General features: G+C 45.5%; 1 protein-coding gene across 1 annotated transcript; it reads right to left on the bottom strand.

Annotated features, from left to right (window-relative positions):
* Positions 1 to 1,900: 1,900 nt before the first annotated feature.
* Positions 1,901 to 21,262, bottom strand: PLEKHD1 (pleckstrin homology and coiled-coil domain containing D1). The gene is made up of 13 exons (XM_042871272.1): positions 21,114 to 21,262; positions 16,836 to 16,929; positions 16,079 to 16,168; positions 15,494 to 15,570; positions 12,831 to 12,922; positions 10,188 to 10,240; positions 9,992 to 10,086; positions 8,959 to 9,052; positions 7,990 to 8,162; positions 7,355 to 7,487; positions 6,195 to 6,339; positions 5,217 to 5,366; positions 1,901 to 4,607 (listed from the first exon to the last, which is right to left on the bottom strand). The coding sequence occupies exons 1-13, from the start codon at positions 21,260 to 21,262 to the stop codon at positions 4,447 to 4,449; spliced, it is 1,506 nt and encodes a 501-aa protein (XP_042727206.1). The 3' UTR covers positions 1,901 to 4,446.
* Positions 21,263 to 21,993: the final 731 nt, after the last annotated feature.

A 21,993-nucleotide genomic window follows, 5' to 3' on the forward strand; every position in this document is an offset into this window, starting at 1 on the left:
AGACCCCTTTTATCTAAGTACAGGGGGCTGAATGCCAGCTGGGCCTGTATTTGGTTTTGCTCACTGATAAACAGGACAACTGTGTTTTGCATACTGAGATGTGCGTACTTTTTTTTTTTTTTTTTTTTTTTTTTAAACACACTGACACACTATCAGGAGTGGTTCAATTTTTAGGCTCTTCTGCTGCACCCCAACCTCTCTATCCTGTTTCTGGAGAAGCTTCTTCACCTGCGGGAAGCAGCTTCGCTGTGCCTCTGAGAGAATGGAGAAAGGAAAGGGGGAATTAAAGCAGTTCCCAAGTGAATTGCAATCTCTCATCTTTTGCAGTCTTTGCAGTAAGCCTACTCAGCTAGCTTGCTGCAGGAGTTGCAGCATTCCCACCTCCTTGCTGCGTGGTTTTAACTTCTCACAGCCTCATGTTACTAACCTACCTGTGCACCTCTGTCAGCAGGGACTTCGTGCACTTGTGAGTCCCATCAAAGTTTGAGCTCTACCACCCGTGCTATGGCACTGCTCCTGGCCATACTTCAGAGTAAAAGCTTGCATAAAGCAGAACCCTTTCCTCTCATGCCAGGGGAGTGGGGGCTGGTGGCTCCTTCAGGCAGGCACTGACGTAGGAGTGAAGTGAGAGCTCTCCTGCCCACAGCACTAACAGAAAAATAAAAATAAAAAAATCCAATAGGAGCAGCAGTCCTGGGAAAAGACCCATCCCTGTACCCTTGGATGGTTTGAGGCAGAGTGCAGCCAAGAGGAACTCAAGACTAAGCAGAATTTTACTTATTATTTTAAGCAGTGCAAAGCTTGCACTTCTCATAATGCAGCAAAAGAAGAACCCATGACCTCACTTGTTCTATTTATTACAACACCTCTGAAATAGAAAAAGGTGCCTTTGCTACCTCCACAAAATGGCTTTTGTCATTTTTCTTCATCTTAAGTAGCAAACCTGCCAAGGCTGAAAAAGAGATGCCAGTCCCAGCACTGCAGCACCTCCTGTACTCAATGCTGGTGGAAAGAGGAGCAGAAAGGACTCACAGACTTGTCTGAATCCTCAGCTGGATCTTTCCTCATTCCGGCTTTACAGTTAAGCCTACAGTAAGAAGGAAAGGAGTTACTTAATATAGGAAACATTATCTTGGTGGGCAGAAAGGCACTGAGGCTCTGAGTGAGCAGGCAGATAGAAGAGCCCAGAGGTGCAGGCAGCAGAACAGCACAGCCCCATCATGAGGGAAAGGCCACCTCTGACCATCATGGCCACGCTGCAGTGTCTGACCATAGCCAGTCCCCCGGCACCACCATTCCTCCCACCCATACAGACGCTTCTCCTTGCGAGGCACAGCATGAGCAACCCTCTGTCCATTCACTTGCCATGGGAAGCACCTGAATGAAAAAGCAATCAAAACAGACATTTTAGTGAAAACCTGTTATCCTTCCTCCAAAGAACCAATACCAAGCTGAAAACCGGCCCACCATCTTGAGATAAAAATCCATGCTCCAGAGCTGAGGATCACTACCGCCAGCATCCCTCATACTTTATGCAGAGCAGCTCTAACACCAGTGACATTTCACCCTCTGTTATTGACTTCTGACCCTGAAGGCAGTTTCCATTTCTCATCTGCTTTCTCTGCTTTCAAAGCAGCAAACACCGATGTTGGGGCGGTGCTGCCTTCTTTTCTCTGCCATTTACTTCTAGGCAATAGCAAAGCCCTGAGGCAGCGAGTACCAGAGGAGCTCCAAAACTCCTGTCCACAAAGCAAACACTTCCACACCAAGCAGTGAAACAGCCTGGAGGCTTCCTGCTGCTCACATGGAGGACTAAATTAACCCTTAGCACAGCCTGAGCAGGTTCCACCTGCTTACCTGAAGCCAGCAAGCTGCATGAGATTTCTGATTTAGATTTGATATATCCTGGATTTAGCATTATTTCCATTTTAAAGTGCAGAGGCTCAACATAGTAAATAAAGTGGAAGCAGGTGGCAAGGGTGAAAGCATTTTGCACACTGTCCTTCAAGAGATGATGCTCAGCTCATACAGCAACCCAGTGAAGCACAGCAAGTACCCTGGCAGTAAATGAGCATGTCACAACAATTTGTCTCTACTCCTGCAGAGGCAATTTAACTTCATTTCAGTAACAGTGTGACAAGAACACATAGGAATTCACTCTGGTATCCGTGTAACTTTTATTTACTTATTGCTGTCAATATGCAGTAAAGGAAGATCAGATGTGACTACCTCCTGAGTACAATACTTCTGTAAATTATGATATTGTGGCATCTGATTGTAATAGATCAAAGTGTTGCATTCACAAGCCACCAAGTGGTTTTTTTTAACTGCCTTGATTACAGGTACACATTCTGGCTGTACTTTTCACTGCATCTTCCAGTATTACATGATAAAAAAAATTGCAACTGGAAAATAGCCTGAGAGTTTGATAGGACAGTGCAAAGGGGAAAACCAGCTCCGCTTTTGTTTCTTAACTCTTCAACCTTCTGGGAACCAGAATTAATTTCTGGCCTTCTAGCATGCAAGCTGGAATAGGAAAAGCACAAAAAGGCCAGGTATGCTAAGGAGGGATGTAAATTTTATTCTCCTGTCCCATCACCTGTCACTGTAAAACTAGCAGCCCTCTGTGATGAGCCCTCTGGCTTTTTAAAGCATCCCATTATCTAGCAGGGGGACAGTGGTCAATAAGTGGCTGAAATGGAGAGACCATGCCTTCAGTGCTTATCCTCTGGTCACACAGTCCCCTCTAGAAGCTCTCAGCATATCACACTTTGCACCCTCCACCAGCATCAGTGCCACTCCCATGGATGACAACAGGACAAGGTCCCTTCCCTATCTCATCCCTAAGTTCACCCTAGAAGCAGCACAGGATTGGAAGGGAATGACTTTGGTGCCCAGAAACAAAGCCTGAATATGCAAACAGCCACCCCAGTCACTTGACAAAAAGGGCACATGTAATACCCAGGGGTACAGACCTAAGAGCCCCAGTACTCTGGCAGCTAAGCCCTAAGCAAGCTCTGCTTTTAGCATCATCACCTTTGTATGTTTTACATCTCTGTTTTCTGACTTATATCACAGGGATGAAGTATCACTGAGCGTGCTTGCCATGTGCTCTGTAAGCACTAAGCAGTGCAGTTACTATAGTGTGGATAATTATTAGCCAGCTGCTTTTATAAAGGAGAGATTTGTGCAACAAAGCCATTCCTCTCATGTAAAACACAAGGTAACCAACTCCAACCTAAATACTCCACTGTGACAACCTCATGGTGAACAATGAGGAGAGACCAGAGGCCAGCCAGGAGCCCACTTCTGATTAAGCTGTACACAGGACCTCTCCCATTCCAGTCTTGGCTTGCTGGAGGTCCAGGCTAGACCATGATAGCTTGGGCTGCAATTAAAAGGACTGGCAGAGAGCAGTACAAAGTGCTGGGTAAGGGCTATTTGCTGCAGTACACATTGAAGCGGATCTCCCCAACTCCTCAGCCCTAACCTCTTGCTGCTGACAACATTTAATTTGCAAAATGGTAGTAGGTGTCATTGCTGAACAGTTCTCACTCCACTCACCTGTCCTTAAGCTTGTTTTCCTGAGGTGATGAGGAAACCATCAGAGTCAAGGCTACTCCACATTGAACTTGCCTACCATTTTCTGCACAGACCTTTTCTCCTCCTGACAGCAGCATAGTCAGCTGTCTTGATGAAAAAGTGTCCCCAGGATGTTCTGCCTACAGTCAGCACAGCATAGCCTTCCCTCCACCTTGCGCTGATGCTACTGAGTTTTCTAGGAGATCTTTGCACATGATGCTTTTGGAGGCAAATTGTAGAACAGCTTAGGTTGGAAGAGTCCTTAAAGATCATGTAGTTCCATCTCCCCTGCCATGGGGAGAATCCTCAGGTTGGCTTCACCTCGCGCTGTTATCTCTCTACTTAAAATGTTGCTGCAGCATAAGATTGCCTTGTATTTGATGTTATGCTCTACACTGAGAAGACTAGAGGACGTTAGGTAGAACAGGTTAAATTGTGCCAGCTGGGGGTGGCTACACTGAGTGTAGCTGGGTGGCTGCTGAGTGTAGCTGGGTGGCTGAGGAAGGATTTCTCAGAAGCACCTGTTTTCAGCAGGCAGACTAGGCAGCAAAGAAGAGGCACTTCCTAAGCTAAGGCCAGTGTTTCACGTTAACACCAGCTGCAGTATCTTGGCAAAACATAGCTTAACGTAAGCAGCTGAAGCAAAAAGGCATGACCCAGAGTCATCAGCAGGGAAGGTCTGCCAGACCACAGAGAGCATCCAAACTAAAGCAGAGACACTACTTGAGGGAACTGCCTATACACAACTTCCCACCACCTTCCTCACCAAAGGACGCAACTCCCTTCTGAACCCTAATGCCTGACTGCTTAGTGTTTGCAGAGCTGAATGGCAAGTTGAGATCAGAAGTCCCCTCTCAACAAGAGTCACTTTTCATCCCCTGATGATGAATCTTTGTGTGATCTCATGATTTGATAGAGTGTCTCACGGAAGTGCTGGTGACGGCTCAGTCTTTTGGCTGCCTCTTTCAGCTCCTCGATGTTTTCAGCTTCTGCATGTGAGATGATGAAGGACTGGGACTGCTTCACTGAAACAAGAGCAGCACAAATAGGTCAGCACATTCAGTCAAGGGGACAAATCAAGGAAAGCCAAGAGAGCACCTGAGCCATGCAATCATCACGACCAAGAGCCCTAGCCAGGGGTGAACTAACCATTGCACCAACAGCTTCACCTTAATGTTTTCAGGGAAGGAAAATGCTGACAGCATTTTTCTGCTTTGTAAGTCCTTTGCTTTACCTCTTTCCAATGTTACGGTGCTGTAAAAATGGATTTGACCTCAAAGACAGCCATTTTGAGTACTGGACTAGGCAAGACATTATGCAGATGTCCCTTTCAACCTAGCTCCATGTGAATGCTTAATCACAAAGGAAGTCAGCTTTGAGCATATTTTTTTGTAGAGACTAGGAGGCATCCCAGCAGTTACTGCATACTTTTCCACATGCACAAAGAGACAGGTAACTGTGCAGATTTGCTGCCTGCTCTTCAGATAGCAAAACCCCAGGTTAGCCTATACTTCCATGGTACTGCTAAGAACTATGCATTGTGAACCACACTTGCAGATCTTACTGCTCTTTCAGCCTCATCTGCATGCATCTGCTCCTGCAGGGCACAGAGGAAGAAGCTGCCCACTACCTACAGTCATTCCATGAAGCGCTGGCTCTCCGGCGGTGAAGGCGGCAGCTCTTTATGCGACGAGTGGCAGCTTTGTGGATGTACACAGAGTTCTTCATGATCACAGGCATCTTGGCCTCCAGCTCGGCATTGCGGATGCACTCTTCGAAGAACTCTGAAGAGAATACACCACTATGAGCAGTGATGGGAAAGACACTGCAAGCAGTGAACCTGCCAGAAGGGACTACACTCAGTGAGTCAGGGGATGATGTTCAGTACTTCCTTAGATCTTCACAAACAACATTTTGTTAAGCACCAAGACATCATCAAATTCAGAATGACAGAAACCTCTGGTGCCATACTCAAACTAGAGAAAGAGTAGCAATCATCCATTCTCCTTTTGTCTTTCCCACATCTGCTAATGATGTAACTGCAGAAAGGCAGCTTACTCTCTTTGATATTATCATACAACTTCTCAACTCTGTCATCACAGAGGGCTCTGAAGCCTCGTTGGGCATGCTTTCCTTGAAGAAATACTAGAACCAGTTAAGTCTTAAACTGCAGAAAGGGAGGAGCTGGCAACACTGTCATGGACACATCCTGATGTGCCATGAACACACAGGGATTTCTAATAGCGCAGCAAATATTAGCGGTGGAGGGCTGCAGCAATCACCTAGGAGGACTGAGCAACGTGTGCTATGCCACAGCTTCCCTGTTTGACTGTTTGGAAAGCCTTTACACTTCTCTCTGCCCGTAGGTTTGTCTTCTACTACATAGGGAAGTATGGAGCAATACTGTACTCCTTTGAGGGTGAAGCATCAAGTGATGCACAACATACTGTGACTCCTCCAAAGGATGGTGAGGTTAAGGTACAAAGAGTTGGGAGAGCACTCCAGGTGCAGCCTTACTAATTTGGGAACCACTTTTTGAGTCTGGGAAGATGGGAAGAAATATTTCCTCCTGGGGATCACTCATCAGTAGAGAAGATGGATGACAGACTTACTTCTCAGATTACTGACATCTGCTTTCATCTTCTCCTCCCTCTCCTTGTTACGATCCAAAGAATTTAAGCCTTGCTCCAAGCTCTGCAATGCTTCCTCAGCTTCCCTCAGTCTCTTTTCCAGTTCCATGCGCACCTTCACCTCAGCCTGAGGAAGACGAAAAGAACAAATGCTCCTGAAAACAGCTTGTGTAACGGTAAGCCTCCTGCAACTCAACAGGTTTGCAAGAGACCCAATGAAAGACTAACAGTAGTCAGGAAAACCAATAGAAATAAGACAAAATTTGTTTATTGAATCTTCAGACAGAACTAAAAGTACAGATATTTCAGCAATTCTCTATTCTGACTTCCCTTTTCACAGCTGCCCTCTCATCTTATGAACAACACGAAGTCAAAGATAGTACTCCAGCACCTGAATTCATACTTATGGCAAATTTGAACAAGAACAGGACATCCTTCCATCCTAAATAGACTTGAAACAAAGGCAGTCAGTTCTCACAAAGGGATGGACAGTAATTATTTTCAGAAACAAAATACAGTAAAAATTAGGAAAAAAAGGGGTGAAGTGGTAGCTTAGTAAACAAGCATAACTCATACAAACTTAGGTCAACTTAGCTTTAGTATGACCAGCTGGAATGTTAAAGGATAAAAACTTCTTAGAAATGCAGGAAAAAGATGAGACGGGGGACACTTTTGGACAAAATATTTGGAGAAGGGTTTTGAGTGTCAAACAGCCAGTAACTACTTACACTTTTCTTAGTTTAAAATAAAACAACATGACTTTGTACAATTGTCTTTGTCTAGATCACCATTTCTCTCATGACTGGGACAATTTCTATACTAGCATTTGAAGTAACCTTCATTCTTGACTGCATCTACTGTCCTGTATTATTGCCCCACTTTCATCTTTAGATGATGCTTTCACATGAACAAAGGGAAATAATTTTTACTGAATAGGTTAATCAGCGTCAGAATGAGAAAATAAATAAAAGTGCTACACAGATACAGCGTGGCAACCTCATGTGTAACTGTGATATGAAGCATAGCAAACAGAGAGCTTTTACCACAGAATAAGAACAAATCTCTCTTTTGATGGGAGATGATCTGAAAGAGAAGGAAGTCAGGGCCCAGGGATAGCAATGCATGATGCATATAGTCAGTACCTTGAGGTCTCTCTCTGTCTGCTGCTTCTCCGCAGTCAGCTCTGAGAGTGAGTTCTGCAGCGCTTGCGACTGGGAAGAGTAAAACTCTCGCTCCGCCTCCAGGGCTCGGGACCGCTCCTCATTTTCCTTCATCCTGGAGCATGAAAGAGAGAAAGAATTCCACCATCCCACCCCAATATGACTCACACAGAGGAAGGGCCTAGGTATTGAGTAGGGGTATGTGTAACAGGCTGCTATGAGCAAAGAGGTGCTAAAGGCAGCATTATCTGCATTTTCACTTCAGTAGTGCAGGCATGGCTGGAAAAAGCTATGTGGGCAGTTCCTCAACCTTGCTTTGTGTTGGCAACCTAAAAGAAAGGCAGCAGACAGCCACAGCATGAGGCACCACAAATCCTGATCATGGTTAGATCTGTCCTCTCCTCTCTACCACATCCAGAAGTTGAAAGTAGGGATTTCACCTTCTTTTAGGCCCTAGGGTGAACATGGGAAGAGTTTTGAGGGGACCCTAGCTTTCTGGGTCACCATTTCTGATTGTCTCCCATCTGTGAGGAGAAAAAAACTACCTCTTTTCCCACTAGAAAGCATCTCAATCCACATCCCTGTCACCACTGTAAGAGCCTTTGTCCCCATTTCACCTCTTCTCTGCCAGAAGTTTCTCTTCCAGGAGTTGCTGCATCTTCTCTTCAATCTGCTGCAGGCTGCAGTGCAACCCCCAGCTGGGGCTTTGCTCCTCGCTAGGACTGGTTGAAGGTGGGCTTTCATTTGTTTCCAACATCTCCAACATTTGCTGCTTTTCCATGGAAAGCTCCTTGAAGAAGGACAGAAGCTGTGAGCGTCAACCAGGTCTTATATTTCTGCTCCTTTTTCTGTCTGGCTCCTCATTATTGAGTTCTTCCATCTTTACACCCACGTTCCTCATTCAGGTTAAAAACAGGTAATACAAGGCAATAGGATGTACCATGCTGCAAAGTGTTTGGTCTCTTGTATAGCTGAAGTACAAATGCTCCTTCCCTAACCATTCAGATCTTTTTCTCCTACCCATAACTGTGGTTAGGAGAAGATTTCAGGAGGAACATCCTGAAATCCTGTCCAGATTTTGGACATCAGCAATTGATTTTTGGACTAATTTGTAGGATTAAAGTTGGTTGCCTTCAGCAAGCTAGCTAGGCTGAAATTTCACAAAAACTATATGCATTTAGAAAAGTCATTCTTTTCCTCTCCATCAGAACAACACCAAGTAAATAAAAGGGTTTAACACATCAGCACTCCATTTCCTAAATTCTTGTATGGTATACAGTTCTCTGGGAACAATGCTTCAGCCTGTGAGCAAAGATACCTCTCTGCTACTCTAATTTCTACCAGGGCTTATGGAGCTACTGTTCAAAAATCAAAAAGCTATGTGGTTTGCTGGGTTCTTTGCCATTTCTAATCCTTTTCTGAAGAGGATTTTGGCCTTCATATCAGCTACTGAAAGAATCAGTTCATCTGCACAGGGTTGACTTTGACATTAACAGATTAGGTTCATGCTACAGGACAGCAGTGCGTTCAGTCCTGGTAACTCCTCACAGACTGCTGCCATTCAGAAGCAACAAGTAGTCACTCACCTCCAGGTTTTTCTGTAAGGACTGAGTCAGGCTTCGCAACTCTTTCTTTTCTTGCTCCACTCCATTAAGGGAGCGGGCTGTGAGCTCTAGCTCCCTAAAAAAGGAAAAATGGTGATAGCTATGGTAGGGGAATGCTAGCCCCACAAACCACATTCAGACTGCACAGGCTGTGGACTTCAGTTGCAGGACCTGCTACTGGTGGTTGGTGCAGGCAGTCCTCGAGAAGCAGGAATTCCAGGCAGCAGTGTGCCAGAAAGCACCACACCTTGAACAAACTACAGGCATCCAGAAAATCAGCTGTGCCTCCCAGTGGAGCAAAAACCATCCCCTACAGGCTTCGCTTGTGAGGGCAGGACCATGATTACAGCTCGCAGAGCACAGACAGCAGGCATGAGTAAACAGGCGTATATCTATGATAACAAAAAAGGCTTATAAAAACCACTCCAGCTTTTCTGAGATGTTGTTTTGGGAGAAAAAGAAAAGAAAAAGAAAAATACCATTTCAACACTCAGAATTTTCCCTTAGCTCTTAGCTAGGGCCCTTCGATCTTTCCCCTTCTATAGACATTTCTTGCTAATATTCTGCATAGTGTTGCTCTCAAAAAGACAAAATTATTCTTAGTGAGGCAACTTCAACCTCCACCCGCTCATCTGTGTGTGCAAAATCTGGCTGAGATGTCTGGAGCCCATGGGGCTGGTGCGAATAAAACTGGTCTTGTCATTGAAATCCTGACATCTGCCTGTTGCTATACAGCCTCAATTAACCCAGAGTTTGCTTATGTCTCAGCTTCTCGAAAATGAGGTTGCTGGAGTCTTGAACAGCAAATGAAACTGGGATGCATTCTATTGGTCAATCAACAGCATCAGATGCAAGACATCAGCCATTCCTGTTTTAGTCAATACTGCATTTATCTCCTTCATATATAGGCAAAACCAATGAGTTTTACCCATTGCTTTGATCCCCAACCTCACCAGCACTCCCAGCAAGTGAGGAGTTGGTGTCCTTCTCCTGCGTGCCCAGCTCAAGCCCTCACCGCCTGATCTGCTCCTGCTCCAGCCGCAGCTCCCGTACCACCTCTTCAAACCGCTGCTTCTCTGCCTCCAGCACCTGGTTCAGACGTTCCAATTCCTGCACCAAGAGAAGAGGCAGGAGAGCACTCCACACTACTTCCAGCCTCCCAGCCCCACCCCAAGGGAGCTGAATGGAATTGGCTTGTGAGGAACACCCACCTCTTTCTGCTCCCTCTGCAGACACAACTCTTCTGTTTCTTCCATCAGTTTATCTGCAAACATATGCACGCATAGAGGCCAAATTGCAGACAAATGCAATTTCTATCCTGGGGATGTTTATGTGTGAGAAGTACTGACTGTTGGGAACTTGTATATGCATTACCTATTGCTCTGTGCTTATCTTTCTGAGACTCCAAAGGCTGAGATGACACTAATGGGATGTTCTATAATTTCCCTCCTGCCAAATAACTTAATAAACTCAACAATCTTATTGCTGTGTACTCCTTCCAAAAGCTCCTCCCAAGGTTTTTTAAAACCTTAATGAAAACATTAATGAACTAACCTTTGCCAGTCTCTAGCTGACTTAAGAAAACAACCTCCTTTCTGCTTCACACACAAGGAAGCTAAGGCATGGAAGGGCTAAGCAACACACAGAGTCGCTCACAGCATAGTAGCAGGCTGTTCTCATACATTCCAGTGCCCCATCCTTACCCTCCCAGCACCCTCTGCATTAACCCCTCCAGGCTCAAGTGGGAGAAGGTCTCCCAGCTTCCCTCGAGTCAAGAAAGGGCTCTAAAACATACTACAAGATTTGAATTATGGGGAAAACCATTGCACATGCAATCAAAGATTTCAGTTTACTAAACCTGCCTAGATGCTCTAGATCTTTAGTAAAATCAGTGGAATAACTTTACCTAGAAAGGCAAAGGTCTATAGGGTCCTTCATAAAGCATATAAAGTTGACATCTATGGATGGTTTACCTTGCTACCAGTTTCCTTGGTATCAGAGAGGATATCCTGGTATCCTGGCAGGATTACAACTTCTGGGAGATACACAGACCTCTACTGCCTTCCCATAGCAGTGCTCCTCATGCCAACACTAACCTTTATGCTGCGAAAGCCCTGCTGGCAGTCACTGCTGCCTTTCTGCCCACTTCCATCCTCTTTCTGCTTGCCAGGAGTCCACACAGCTGAATTACAGATACACAGAGACTCTCACACTCTTTTAAACTCTCCTTGGTGAGGCTGAGCCCAAGGCTTGAGGGGCTGCAGCAACAACCCTGACTGAAAGGGAAACCTGGATCCCAAGTGGATAAGGGTATATGGAAGGGAACCCAAGGGGACTTGGAATTCTCCAGAGCAGGGATGAAGGACAATATCTGTGATCTCCAAAGAGCATTGACCTGCTGCCAGCAGCAGTGCCTGACCTCAAAACTTAACTACAGGATGGACACAGACCACTGAAACTGAGGCTAATGAGGCAGAAAACTCAGCACTCAAATAGGAGTAAACGTACAGCTGCCGTCAAAGGAAAGTAACTGTGAAAAATCACCAGCTAAGAATAATCTTGTCATCGCAGACCAAATAAACCAGTGAAGTATGCATTTTGCACTTCAAATATCTTGCTTTGTACAGGATGTGTTTTCAATTGCTGCTGTATCATCTTGTCTTTTACCATACTTTGGCCTTAAGCTCTTTATTCAGCTCTGGTATTTGCAAAACAATGCTTTGATAAAACTTTCCTGTTTCTAACTTTCTGCCTATCTCTCCAGGTTCTCCTCTCAGCACTCCCTGTTATCTCTGTGTATGGCGTAGAGCCACTGCTCCCTGCCTGTCTCACACATGAGCTATCTATCCATCAGCTCACACATGACAACATGTCTTGATATGTAACAGTGATCATAGTTTATATATGAGATGATTTATGGAGATCACCCTTGGTCAGTAGCCTGATGGTTAACAATAGACAGCAGGAGACAGTTTGATGTGTCACTAACTCACCTACTGCAGGCTGCCTAAGCAAAGCACTGGACTTGCTATAGGATGGATGATGTGACCATCAGCTCACAGCCTAGAAGAAGTTCTACACCTACCCTGCGGAATGCTTTGCCTAGCTTAGGAGGCATCTGGGTTGAAGAGGCTGCTCTCCCTTTGCTCTTGCTATAGCAAGTGGAGAGTGGCAGCTTCACCTAGGGCAGTCAGAGCACCCAGCGTATTGCTGTCCAGAGGATGGTTTCTGAGAGACTGCAGTATTTAACCTCCAGAAGTATCTTCCAACCTAAATTATTCCATGTTCACTTGGAGAAACTGCTCTCACCATTGCCCACAGACACAGTAATAGAAATTAGCCATAAGACACCACAAACAAGGCCCTGAAAATGCTCCCAATTTCAGCATGAACAACGTGGGGAAAATGCAGACAAAGACCGAGCAGACATAGACAAAGAAGATCTAAGGGGAAAAGAAAACCCAAAACAACCATGTATAAAATGCTCTGATCAAGCTCAGAAACACCAGTCCTACTTAATTCAGGACACAGAGGTATTGGCTGGTAGCCTAGCAAGCAGGTGAGACCAGCACATCCCAACAGTTGCACAGGGCAGTCAGCAGGAGCTGCAGGACTGCAGAGTTCTGGCCATGGCACACTCTTCCTTTCATCTGATGACTCTGATGTCTGGATCTTACCTTAACTATTTAATTCCCTTCAGAACCAGAACCTTAGCTGCTGGCTATTCAAAAGCTTCACCTTGTAAAAGTCATCAGTAAAATACTATAGCTGCTTGGCTCGACTGAGCTGACAGTTCCAGAAAGGCCAAATGACTATTTTGGGTTTTACAGCTTTTAGAAGTAAGAGTTTCCTACCTACATACTCCTGTTTCTCCTTGGCCAGCTGCAGTCCTTGGGCTTCCAGGCTCTCGATCATGGCTTCTCCCAGCTGGGCATTCTTCCAGGTCCTAGGGAGAGCACACACAAAGCAGACAATAAAAGAGATCTAAGAGTCCCACAAAGAGAGGCAGAGGGACTCAGCCCAGCCATCTATCAAGGAATTCAAGCACACTCTCAGTGGGAATGGCAATTCTCTAAATTCTTCTCCGCAAGTGACTTAGAAATTTTCCTGACACTCAATAGCAGAAAGTTTACAGGAACAGTGCTTCAGCACAGCACAGCTATTCAAACATTCCTCTAGTGTTTCAGAGATTGCTGTACTAAGCTTAGTCTTAAGTGCTCCAGCTGCAATATGCTGTACTTGGAACACAATAAATGGATCCTGACAGACTTCAGAACCAAATTTTAGCTTTTAACTCAGCTAACATCCAATTTGCTGGTGAGATTGTCTTCCATTGTCCAATTACTATTTTAGCCAATTTTCCACTTCAAACGTTAACTATTTATTGGCCCCTTCTCACAGTTTTTTATCCTCAGCCTTCCTGGTATCCGTCATCCATCCACCTTGCAGCAAATCAATTTCTCCACTAAATTGGTAAGCCACCAGAATTAAGTGTCTGGCCTTACTCTGAGATAAGTGCCTCTCCCTGTAAAAGCATTGAGGGATCAGAGATAAAAGCCAGATGAGAAGCTGGCAGGTATGGAAAGTTAAAGGAAGCAGGCATATTCAAAGAATAGCTTGCATTACTGTAGTACCATTGACCAGAGGATCTCAAGGTCTCTTGAAAACATTACGAAACTAAGCTGCAAAAAAAGCCTGTGGAGCAGATACCCATTAGTGACTGAGTTGATGGACAGAGTAGGCTTCAATACAGAGACTAAATAACCAAGGATGCAGACACACAAATCAGAAACAGAACTAGAAATTGAGTTCACTGCTCTGCTCACTTCTATAGATTTTCCATTAGATAACAGTAGCTACACAGATAAAATACATTAAATGTACATGTAAAATTAATCCAAATCTATTTTTATACGTGCATGCACAGAAAAAGCAATCACTGCCCAGAAGTTTTGTCTTCTTAGTTAAATCACAAGGGAGCTTATGAATTAGATGCCTGTAAGCCTTCCTGCACCAGGCCTCTTTGTGAGCCATTTGAATCTCTTATAAAACGTTTCAGTACAACCTGTGCCTTGTCTCTGACAGAAGCAAGACAAATATATTAAACACACATAACCCCAGGCACCTCACACCTCCAGCAGCCCAAGCCCTGAGCTCCTTGCAGACAGCTAGGTTTCTTTCCAACTAACGAGCATTTAGGATATTTCCAACACACGGAGGAAATTAGAATGCTAATTTAAAAGGTGATGTTGTGCCCACAGGTAGACCTCTTCATCCTGAGTGAGAGCATGTGGGTGTGAATGTGTTTTTCCACTGATGAGCTCTGATGTAGGATGAATCTGGGCCCAGAGAAGCCACCAGCAAACAACTGAAACAAGGGAGGGAGAGTTTATCATGTAATTACATGGAGAGTTTCAAAATGGCTGCAGCCTATAATGGGTCTCTTTATTAGATTCATGTTTTCAGTGCTCCCTCCTTAGCCTCACAAGATGTATTCCTGTCTGTAACCTGAAGTTGCCTGCATGCAGTACATGCACTGACTACAGCTGAGAGGGGTACAAATACTTGGTTATTCTGTACTTCCTTCCATGCAAATTTTCCTTAGAAAATGACACGTTACTTGAAGTACTGTAAAGGGCCAGGAAGACTCTTGGAACAAGTAGAAAGTGTCTTTATAATATACTTATGAAAAAAAAAAGAAAAAAAAGAAAAAAACCCTCAATATTGTATCGTATGTATATCAACTCTACTTACTATCCAGCACAATCATCCTCTATTCCAATCCTTTTGCAGCACTAGAAACATCTATCCAGCTTTGCCTGCATTTTACCTCATCTGTGCACGTCCACAACCAGTTTCTAGAGATGCTTTGCACTTCATGGTCCACAGGGCACTTGTACTGCCCTAGTTCCCTCTACTTAACAGCTTAGTAAGAATCATGTGTGTAACGGGGGATGAGTAGATGGGACACAATGTATGGCCCCTCAGGGATTCACAGAATCACAGAATTGCAGGGGTTGGAAGGGACCTCCAGAGATCATCGAGTCCAACCCCCCTGCCAAAGCAGGTTCCCTACAGCAGGTCGCACAGGTAGGCATCCAGGCAGGTCTTGAACATCTCCAGAGAAGGAGACTCCACCACCTCCCTGGGCAGCCTGTTCTAGTGCTCCGTCACCTCACTGTAAAGAAGTTCTTGCGCATGTTTGTGCGGAACTTCCTATGCTGCAGTTTCCGGCCGTTTCCCCTTGTCCTGTCAGGCTATTTGGAGGCAGAACTGTCTAAATAGGTGATGTGGAGGTCAAGGGTGTACTTTCGCCAGTGGCCTAGAAGAACAGTGACAGGGAACGGATCTCTGCTTAGAAGACTACTGGAAGCAAGGAGGAAATGGCACAGTGAAGGATTTCACACATACAGAGCCACTGGTAGGAGTGCCTGAGCTTGAGTTGGCTCTTAGGCCATGGCAGCCACAAATATCTATAGAGCAGATCCAAGAAAAGAAGGAATAGAAAGCAGCTTACACTTTTCCAGATTCCTGCAGCATCTCCAGCCACTGAGCCTGCTCAAACTCTGATTCAGCTGCTAGAACGATGTTACCCTAGAACAAGGGAGGGGGAAAATAAAACAAACAACAACAGAAAGAACAGATTAGTAGGCTGGTGCCTTCCATGCCTGTGTGCCCAGGGCATGGACTGGGCACTGCTATGGCAGAAGGAGACATTCACCTCCATGGGAGGCATCATATGGGACTAAATACGTCATTCTTGCTTGGAAGGAGATACACACAGCAAGCAGTCATGGCAAGAATAAAGTGTCAGGGAAGGGGAATAGGGAGAAATGAGCTCTCGGGTTCCCAAATCTCTATCAACTGATTTGCTAGTATACCAAGAGCTGCTGCCAAAAGAGGAAGCTTCCTTGCTGGTTGTCATTGCAGGAGCAGTAGCAAAGATTTGAGGGGACTTGAGATGTGAAGCCACCCTCTCTCACAGGAGGGCTTGCCCACAGAGGGTAAGCATACATTGACAGCGTGGAAAAATTAAGCTTAGCTCATCCACAATAACGGCTTTTGTTTTTACCTAGAGAACATAAAAAAGAAGTCTACTTACATGGAAGTCTTCATGAGAGATCTTTATGGCGTAAGGCATATTGGGCTCTTCTTTGGGCTCCACAATGCAGCCCCCCAGGGGTATGACACCCTGGGGATGAACCAGAGCACTCCAATCAGTCATCAAATTCAAGTATAGTGCTTACAACTAATCAGGAACTGAGCTGCCACCCTTGGCCACTTGTGGGACCCTGACCTGCCTTGTATTTTCCAGAGAGGCAATAGGCACAGCTCCTGAAAAGCAGATGGATCCCCATTACCACCACCAGACACACCCACCTCCAAGTGGTGTCTGAAAGGGGGTAAAGACTGCTCCCCTGCACCCCCCTTGGAGAAAATGTTGAGGGCTAGAACTCAGGTGTGGAATCTGTTTTTTCAATGAATAGGTGATCTCTTGAGAAGAGCTTGACAGCATTTGCACAGGTTAGTAGAGATTAGGAACAACCAGCAAAACTGGTTGCCTTTGCCAACTGTATTCTCACAGAATCAGTTGATGAGGAAATCATGCAAATCAGGGGTCACATTTACTATTAAGGGAAGAATTAAGGCCATGCATCTGATGAACCAGTAAGAAGCCTGAAAGAGAAACTGACAATTCTCACTTTTTTTTTTTTTTTTGAGGCCTCTCTGGCCTTACCTCCTCTTCACTTGCAGTCTCATAATAAATAAAGAAATAAATAAATAAAACAAAAAAAACCCACAACACAACAAACACCTAGGAACAGAATAATCTCTTCTGCCACACAAACACTGCTCACCTTGGGGTGGATATTAAAGTATTTATTGCTCTCAAAGCTCTTCTTCTCACTCTCAGCATAGTAAAGCAGGAAACTCTCCTTAATGATGAAGAACCTTTAGGACAGAAAAGAAATAAATTCTGCTAGAACAGAGTTCTTGATTCACAGCACAAGAAGATGTCCACCTGAAAGGTGAAGAGTTGACCATTCCCATCTAAACTTCATATGGGATGCCTCACTTCTGTCCAAAGGTGCTAGTGCTTCACAGTGAACTCTAAGTTCTAGCATGCAGCATGAAGACAAACCATAGCAGAATTTACTGGCAGATAAATGGGACAGAGGTCTGCACCCAAGAAAGGATCCCAGCCAAAGTGTTTTGACATCTTGACCTGTGCCTATTTTGTCTAGTTCATATAGTGGACTCAACCTATTGGAAGAGGGCCACCACTCTTTTTTTGTGGCTCTCTCCCATGGGCTAAAAGCAATTACTAGCTTATTTTTGCCATCAGCTTCCTGTCACCCTCTGTCACCTCATTGCCTCTTGCCAGCATAAGCCAGAAAGGAAGCATTCTCTCTGTAACACTGAGTCATATGGCAGGGAGAGCAACGAGGCAACATCCTCAAGCAACTCTCAAAGGCAAAAAATTTATCATGAGAGAACTCAGGAGCTGAAATGAATTGTACTGATATTTTTAAGCAGAGCTGTTAGCAAAGTCTTCTGCCACTGGCGTTTGTAAATAGGAAGGAAATTTAATTTTTTTTTATATATGTGTCACATTAAAATGTGCCATGTTCTGCACAGTTAGCCTTAGGTATGCTCTGATGAATGCTGCATGGTAGCCATGAGCATCACAGCTCCTGTAAAGCAAGCCTGTAATTTACCAGAGCATGTCCTCAACATTGTAATGTTGAGGAAAACCACTTCTAGCTTATTTGGATGTTTAAAATTCCCCTAGGAGAGTCCCTCTGCTTGAAGAAAATTGATGTTGCATTTACACTGCAGGCAATGGTACAGGAGAGAGATATTTGACTTCACTTAAATTCAGTCTGAATACCTGCAGCACTCAACAAAGCTGAGGGGCAGCTGAAAAGACAGAGACTAGTTAAAGAAGTTAACAACAAAGAAAACGTTTTGCACTTTCTATAGAAAAGATCTGCAGCAAGCTCAGGCTCTGGACCTACCATGAGCCTGCTTCAAAGCGTGACAGCTCGTGAACATGTGCACATTTACACACAGAAATGTTCAGAGCGTACAAAGAGCAGCAGCAATTCGTATGCCCCAGTTTCTCTTTTCCTTGCCCGTTCATCTGTACCTGCTGTGTTGCCACCGGCAGTGTGGAGATGCCCACTTGCTGTCTCAGCAGGACGCTGCTTTCTCACACATTGACCAGCTCCCCCTCGTGTCCTGATCACAGCATTGCAAAATCTCACTGGACGGAACAGCATGACCCAAGGTTCAAGTCTCTCTTCTGCGCTGGGCGTATTCAGTCAGCTGGGGACTGCAGAGGAGCTGATAGAGGGGAGCGCAGCCTGCAGCACCAGCCCAGACTCTGTGTTACTGTAAGAGGTGGCAAGGAGATGTACTGTCCGTGGGCACAATTGTTCTGGGAAGCACCATCCTAAACACCTCTCACCAGCATCACAGGTAGGGGAGCAAGGCTGTTTCCTCGTGATAGCAGGTGGGGTTGAGGAAGAGCATCTCAGAATAGGTGTGGGGCTGAGCTGTGCACACAACTCTGAGACACTGACATGAGGCATTTTACAGATTTAGCAGCGGGCACAGCTGTTGGACACGGTCAACAGATTTGAAGGAAACATTTGATAAGCAGCTAAAGATGCTGATACTGAACTACACACCGTTTCTAATCTAGCCTGCTTTAACCTCTGTTATAACCTCCACTTGTTACATACTTTTGGGACACTCAGTGTTCCTGATAATCCCCACATAACGGATTATGCTCCAGTCGAAAAACAAAATAAGACCACGAACACTGATCTGTCCAGATTGACGTGCCTCTGACAGATGAGTGAACTTTCACACCCCTGACCTCATGAGCGTGGTGAGAATCTGTGGGTATTTGGAATGAAAAAGTATAAAAACAGGAGCTTAAAAAAAATACAGTAAGTAACAGAAAAACTCACAGGCAATAAATAAGAAAGACTACTGGACATCAGCTGGTGGAGGAATAAAGAAGTTAGGAAACTGAGTAGTATCCTAAGCACCTGGAGAGCAGCAGCACAGGGGAAAGAGGAGGCAGCACTCACTGTGTGCAGCACAAGGAGTGCAAGAGCCATTAGGCAGCCCTTTGGGTCACCTGTTCTCTGTTGTTAGATCCTGCTCCAAGAAACCATTAGAATGACAGTGTAATAAAACTGGAATAGAAGTGGAACAGTGACAAGCAGAGGGATTCATCTGTGAAGGTGGAGATGATGTGGTCTTCTCGGATTAGCTGTACTGATCCATACCAGCCAGCAGGGATACCTGCTCTCTGGGGATAAAACACTGTCTTTGTATCACAGAGGGCTAACGAGATTAAGTAGCTAATCACTGCACAAGTTTTTGAAATGAGGTGAGCATTTGCCTTTCAACTGCTGCACTCTTGCTGCTCTTGCCCTACAGCAGGTTTCAGGGCACCAGCCCGGGAGCACATGTGGCAGGTCCTGGTCATTGCAACAATTCTGATCCAGGTCTGGGATTTCAATTGCTAAATCATCAACCACCAAAGCTCTGGATGCTCTGTCTGGACTTTTTCTCCAACCTGTTATCTGTTCAGTCTCTATCTAAGAGATAGATATCTCTATCAGTCTCTATCTCAAGCACAAGGTACTTTTGACTGGTGCCCTATTGGTGTTATGGAGCAGAACCCAACTGCAGAGGTACTTGATGTGCTGGGACAGCCCCAGATCTCCTCTGTCCCGGAAGAACATGACACAGGGAGTCACAACCTGGCACCACCACATCACTCCCATCTGCCCTATGCCAATGCCTCTTTACGTCCCACTGCCAGGTTCAGCCCAACCCTGGGACCAGTTCTCACTTCCATCGTCAGCTCTCCTGGCTCTGGAAAGCCCTCATCCCAAGTCCTACAAGCACCTCAGAGACACCTCCCACTTCCCAAAAGCCCCACTGCTCCCCCAGGACCAGCTGCTGTGCTCACAGCAACCCTACCACATGGGCTCTGCCCTGCACTGCCTCCCACTTGCTGTTACTGAAATATTTACAGCTTGCTTAGGATGGGGGACTTGTAGGAATAGAAAAGCACTAAATAAATAATGACAGAGCACCAGGCCATTTGCCTTTAAGAAATTTTGATTAGGAAGAAGAAAGCCTTTTAAGAATGTGTTCTTCATAGTAAATTACCTTCCCCTATGTTATTTTGTCCATTTGTTTTCACCAACAGCCACATCAGTTTCCAGATATCATCCATTTCAATAGCAATGCTTGCTGAGCAAGGAACATCAGCACAAGCCCTCTCTCTAGCAAAAAAACAGGCCATCTCTTTCAGGACAGCAAGCACAGCATAAAACCTGCATGTATCATACAGATGGCCACAAGCACACACTTCCCCAGCAATGTTTAACTATCTATTGAGCCAGGCCATCTTGGCAGGTTTAAATTGAAGTTCCACGAGAGCAATGCCACTTTCCAGCCCCAGAGATAGCTCGGGTTCCTGTGGACTTCTGTTAACAATTAATTTGGGCCTCTTCCCTGGGGAAAGGTAGGGGAAAAGGAAAACAATACTTCGATTTTCTGGCACGTTTTCATCTGAGTTATCAAACTAGAGAAGCAAGGTAAGGACTGTTATCCTTCTTTTAAAGACTGTAACAACAGATCTTGGGTTAGAAAATGTCTGGCAATATTAGGGGGAATACATGGAGCTTTACAGCTGCAGGTCTTAAAACTGATCAGCTTGCCAATGACATCCATCAGGAGTGACACTGACCTGCATACCAAGAATGCAGGAGGGAGAATTAGTCCATCAGATCACATACCTACCAGGAACGATAACCAGAGTTGTGCATAGGAATGTGGTACATTCCAGTGTGCAGAAACTTCCAACCCAGCCGTCTTGTACCCAGGCAGCTCATGGAATAAATGAATCCCTATTGTTATCCTGCAGTGCCTGTACGATATGGTACAGGCACGCAAAGAGGAAAGCACACCTGTGTGAAGCTGGCTCAGGACAGCAGGGAAGCTCTGCCTGAAGCTTCACCCCTCAAATCTGTGGCACTTCATAAGAGCCTGAGAGCTCAGCTGACACCCCAGCCCCGCATCCCACTGCAGCAACCGCAGCTCACCTCCTGGACCACTTGGCCGACTGCCTCCCGAAAGGTCTCTTCCACAGCACTCCGTACAGCTGCACTTTGGTGCTGATGTCTAGAGCATCCGAATCTGCCTGCTCCATGGATGGAGAAGGGGACACGGAGCTGGATTTGGAAGCAAACATGATAGATGGGTTTGGTTCCAACTCTCCCCCTCTGCTCAATGGCTCAGAGAATCCGATTAAATGCAGCGAGCCAGAAGGACACAGTCAACCCGAGCAGCACACAGGCTGGGCTACGGACAGAATCAATAACGTGGCTGCTCAGCACTCAGTCAATAATTCCCTCCCTGATGCACAGACAATGAAGCTTCTTCATTCCGTATGGCTTCCTGATGCATTAAGAACAGAGCACATCCCAGACTAAGAAATGAATTAAAAAAAAACAAAAAAACAAAGAAAGCCTGAAATCAGGCAAACAGGAGGCAGAGAGAGCTCACCAGGCAGAAAGTCATAATATAAGCATAAGCGCCTCCATGAAAGAGCCAGCCAGGATATTGCACTCAGCTTTGCAGCAGACAAGGCAGCAATCAGAGCGAGATGGACACTTGGCTGCTGAACATCTCTCACACATACTCCCAAATCTTCTGCCTGGAGGCAAGTCTTCATCCACCCAAAGGCAAGGGAGCAGAGCAGCAGGAGCCAGCGAGCTCAGCCTGCCTGCATCTGCCCACTTTGGGTTTTGTGCTAGCCCAGCTCTGCCCACCCAGGACACTCACGTGGCTGCTGGGTCTGTGCTGGGCAGTGTTCGTGTTCATCCTTAAAGGGCCATCACTGATGGAAGGTTGAGGATCACAATGCTGTCTGCCCTGTGCTTCAGCCTCTACGTGCTGTCAGTACAGTCTCTGCCCTTCCTA

Source organism: Lagopus leucura, unplaced genomic scaffold, assembly GCF_019238085.1.
Source record: "Lagopus leucura isolate 7727_CA_CO unplaced genomic scaffold, USGS_WTPT01 Super-Scaffold_1, whole genome shotgun sequence".
Lineage (NCBI taxonomy): Eukaryota > Metazoa > Chordata > Aves > Galliformes > Phasianidae > Lagopus > Lagopus leucura.

Coding starts and splice junctions, on each gene's coding strand:
- PLEKHD1 (XM_042871272.1), bottom strand. CDS start 21,262: ATGTTTGCTTCCAAATCCAGCTCCGTGTCCCCTTCTCCATCCATGGAG. Junction 12,923..15,493: donor CTGCAGGAATCTGGAAAAGT/GTAAGCTGCTTT, acceptor TGCTCTCCCTAG/GACCTGGAAGAATGCCCAGC. Junction 10,241..12,830: donor GGAGAAACAGGAGTATGTAG/GTAGGAAACTCT, acceptor ATATGTTTGCAG/ATAAACTGATGGAAGAAACA.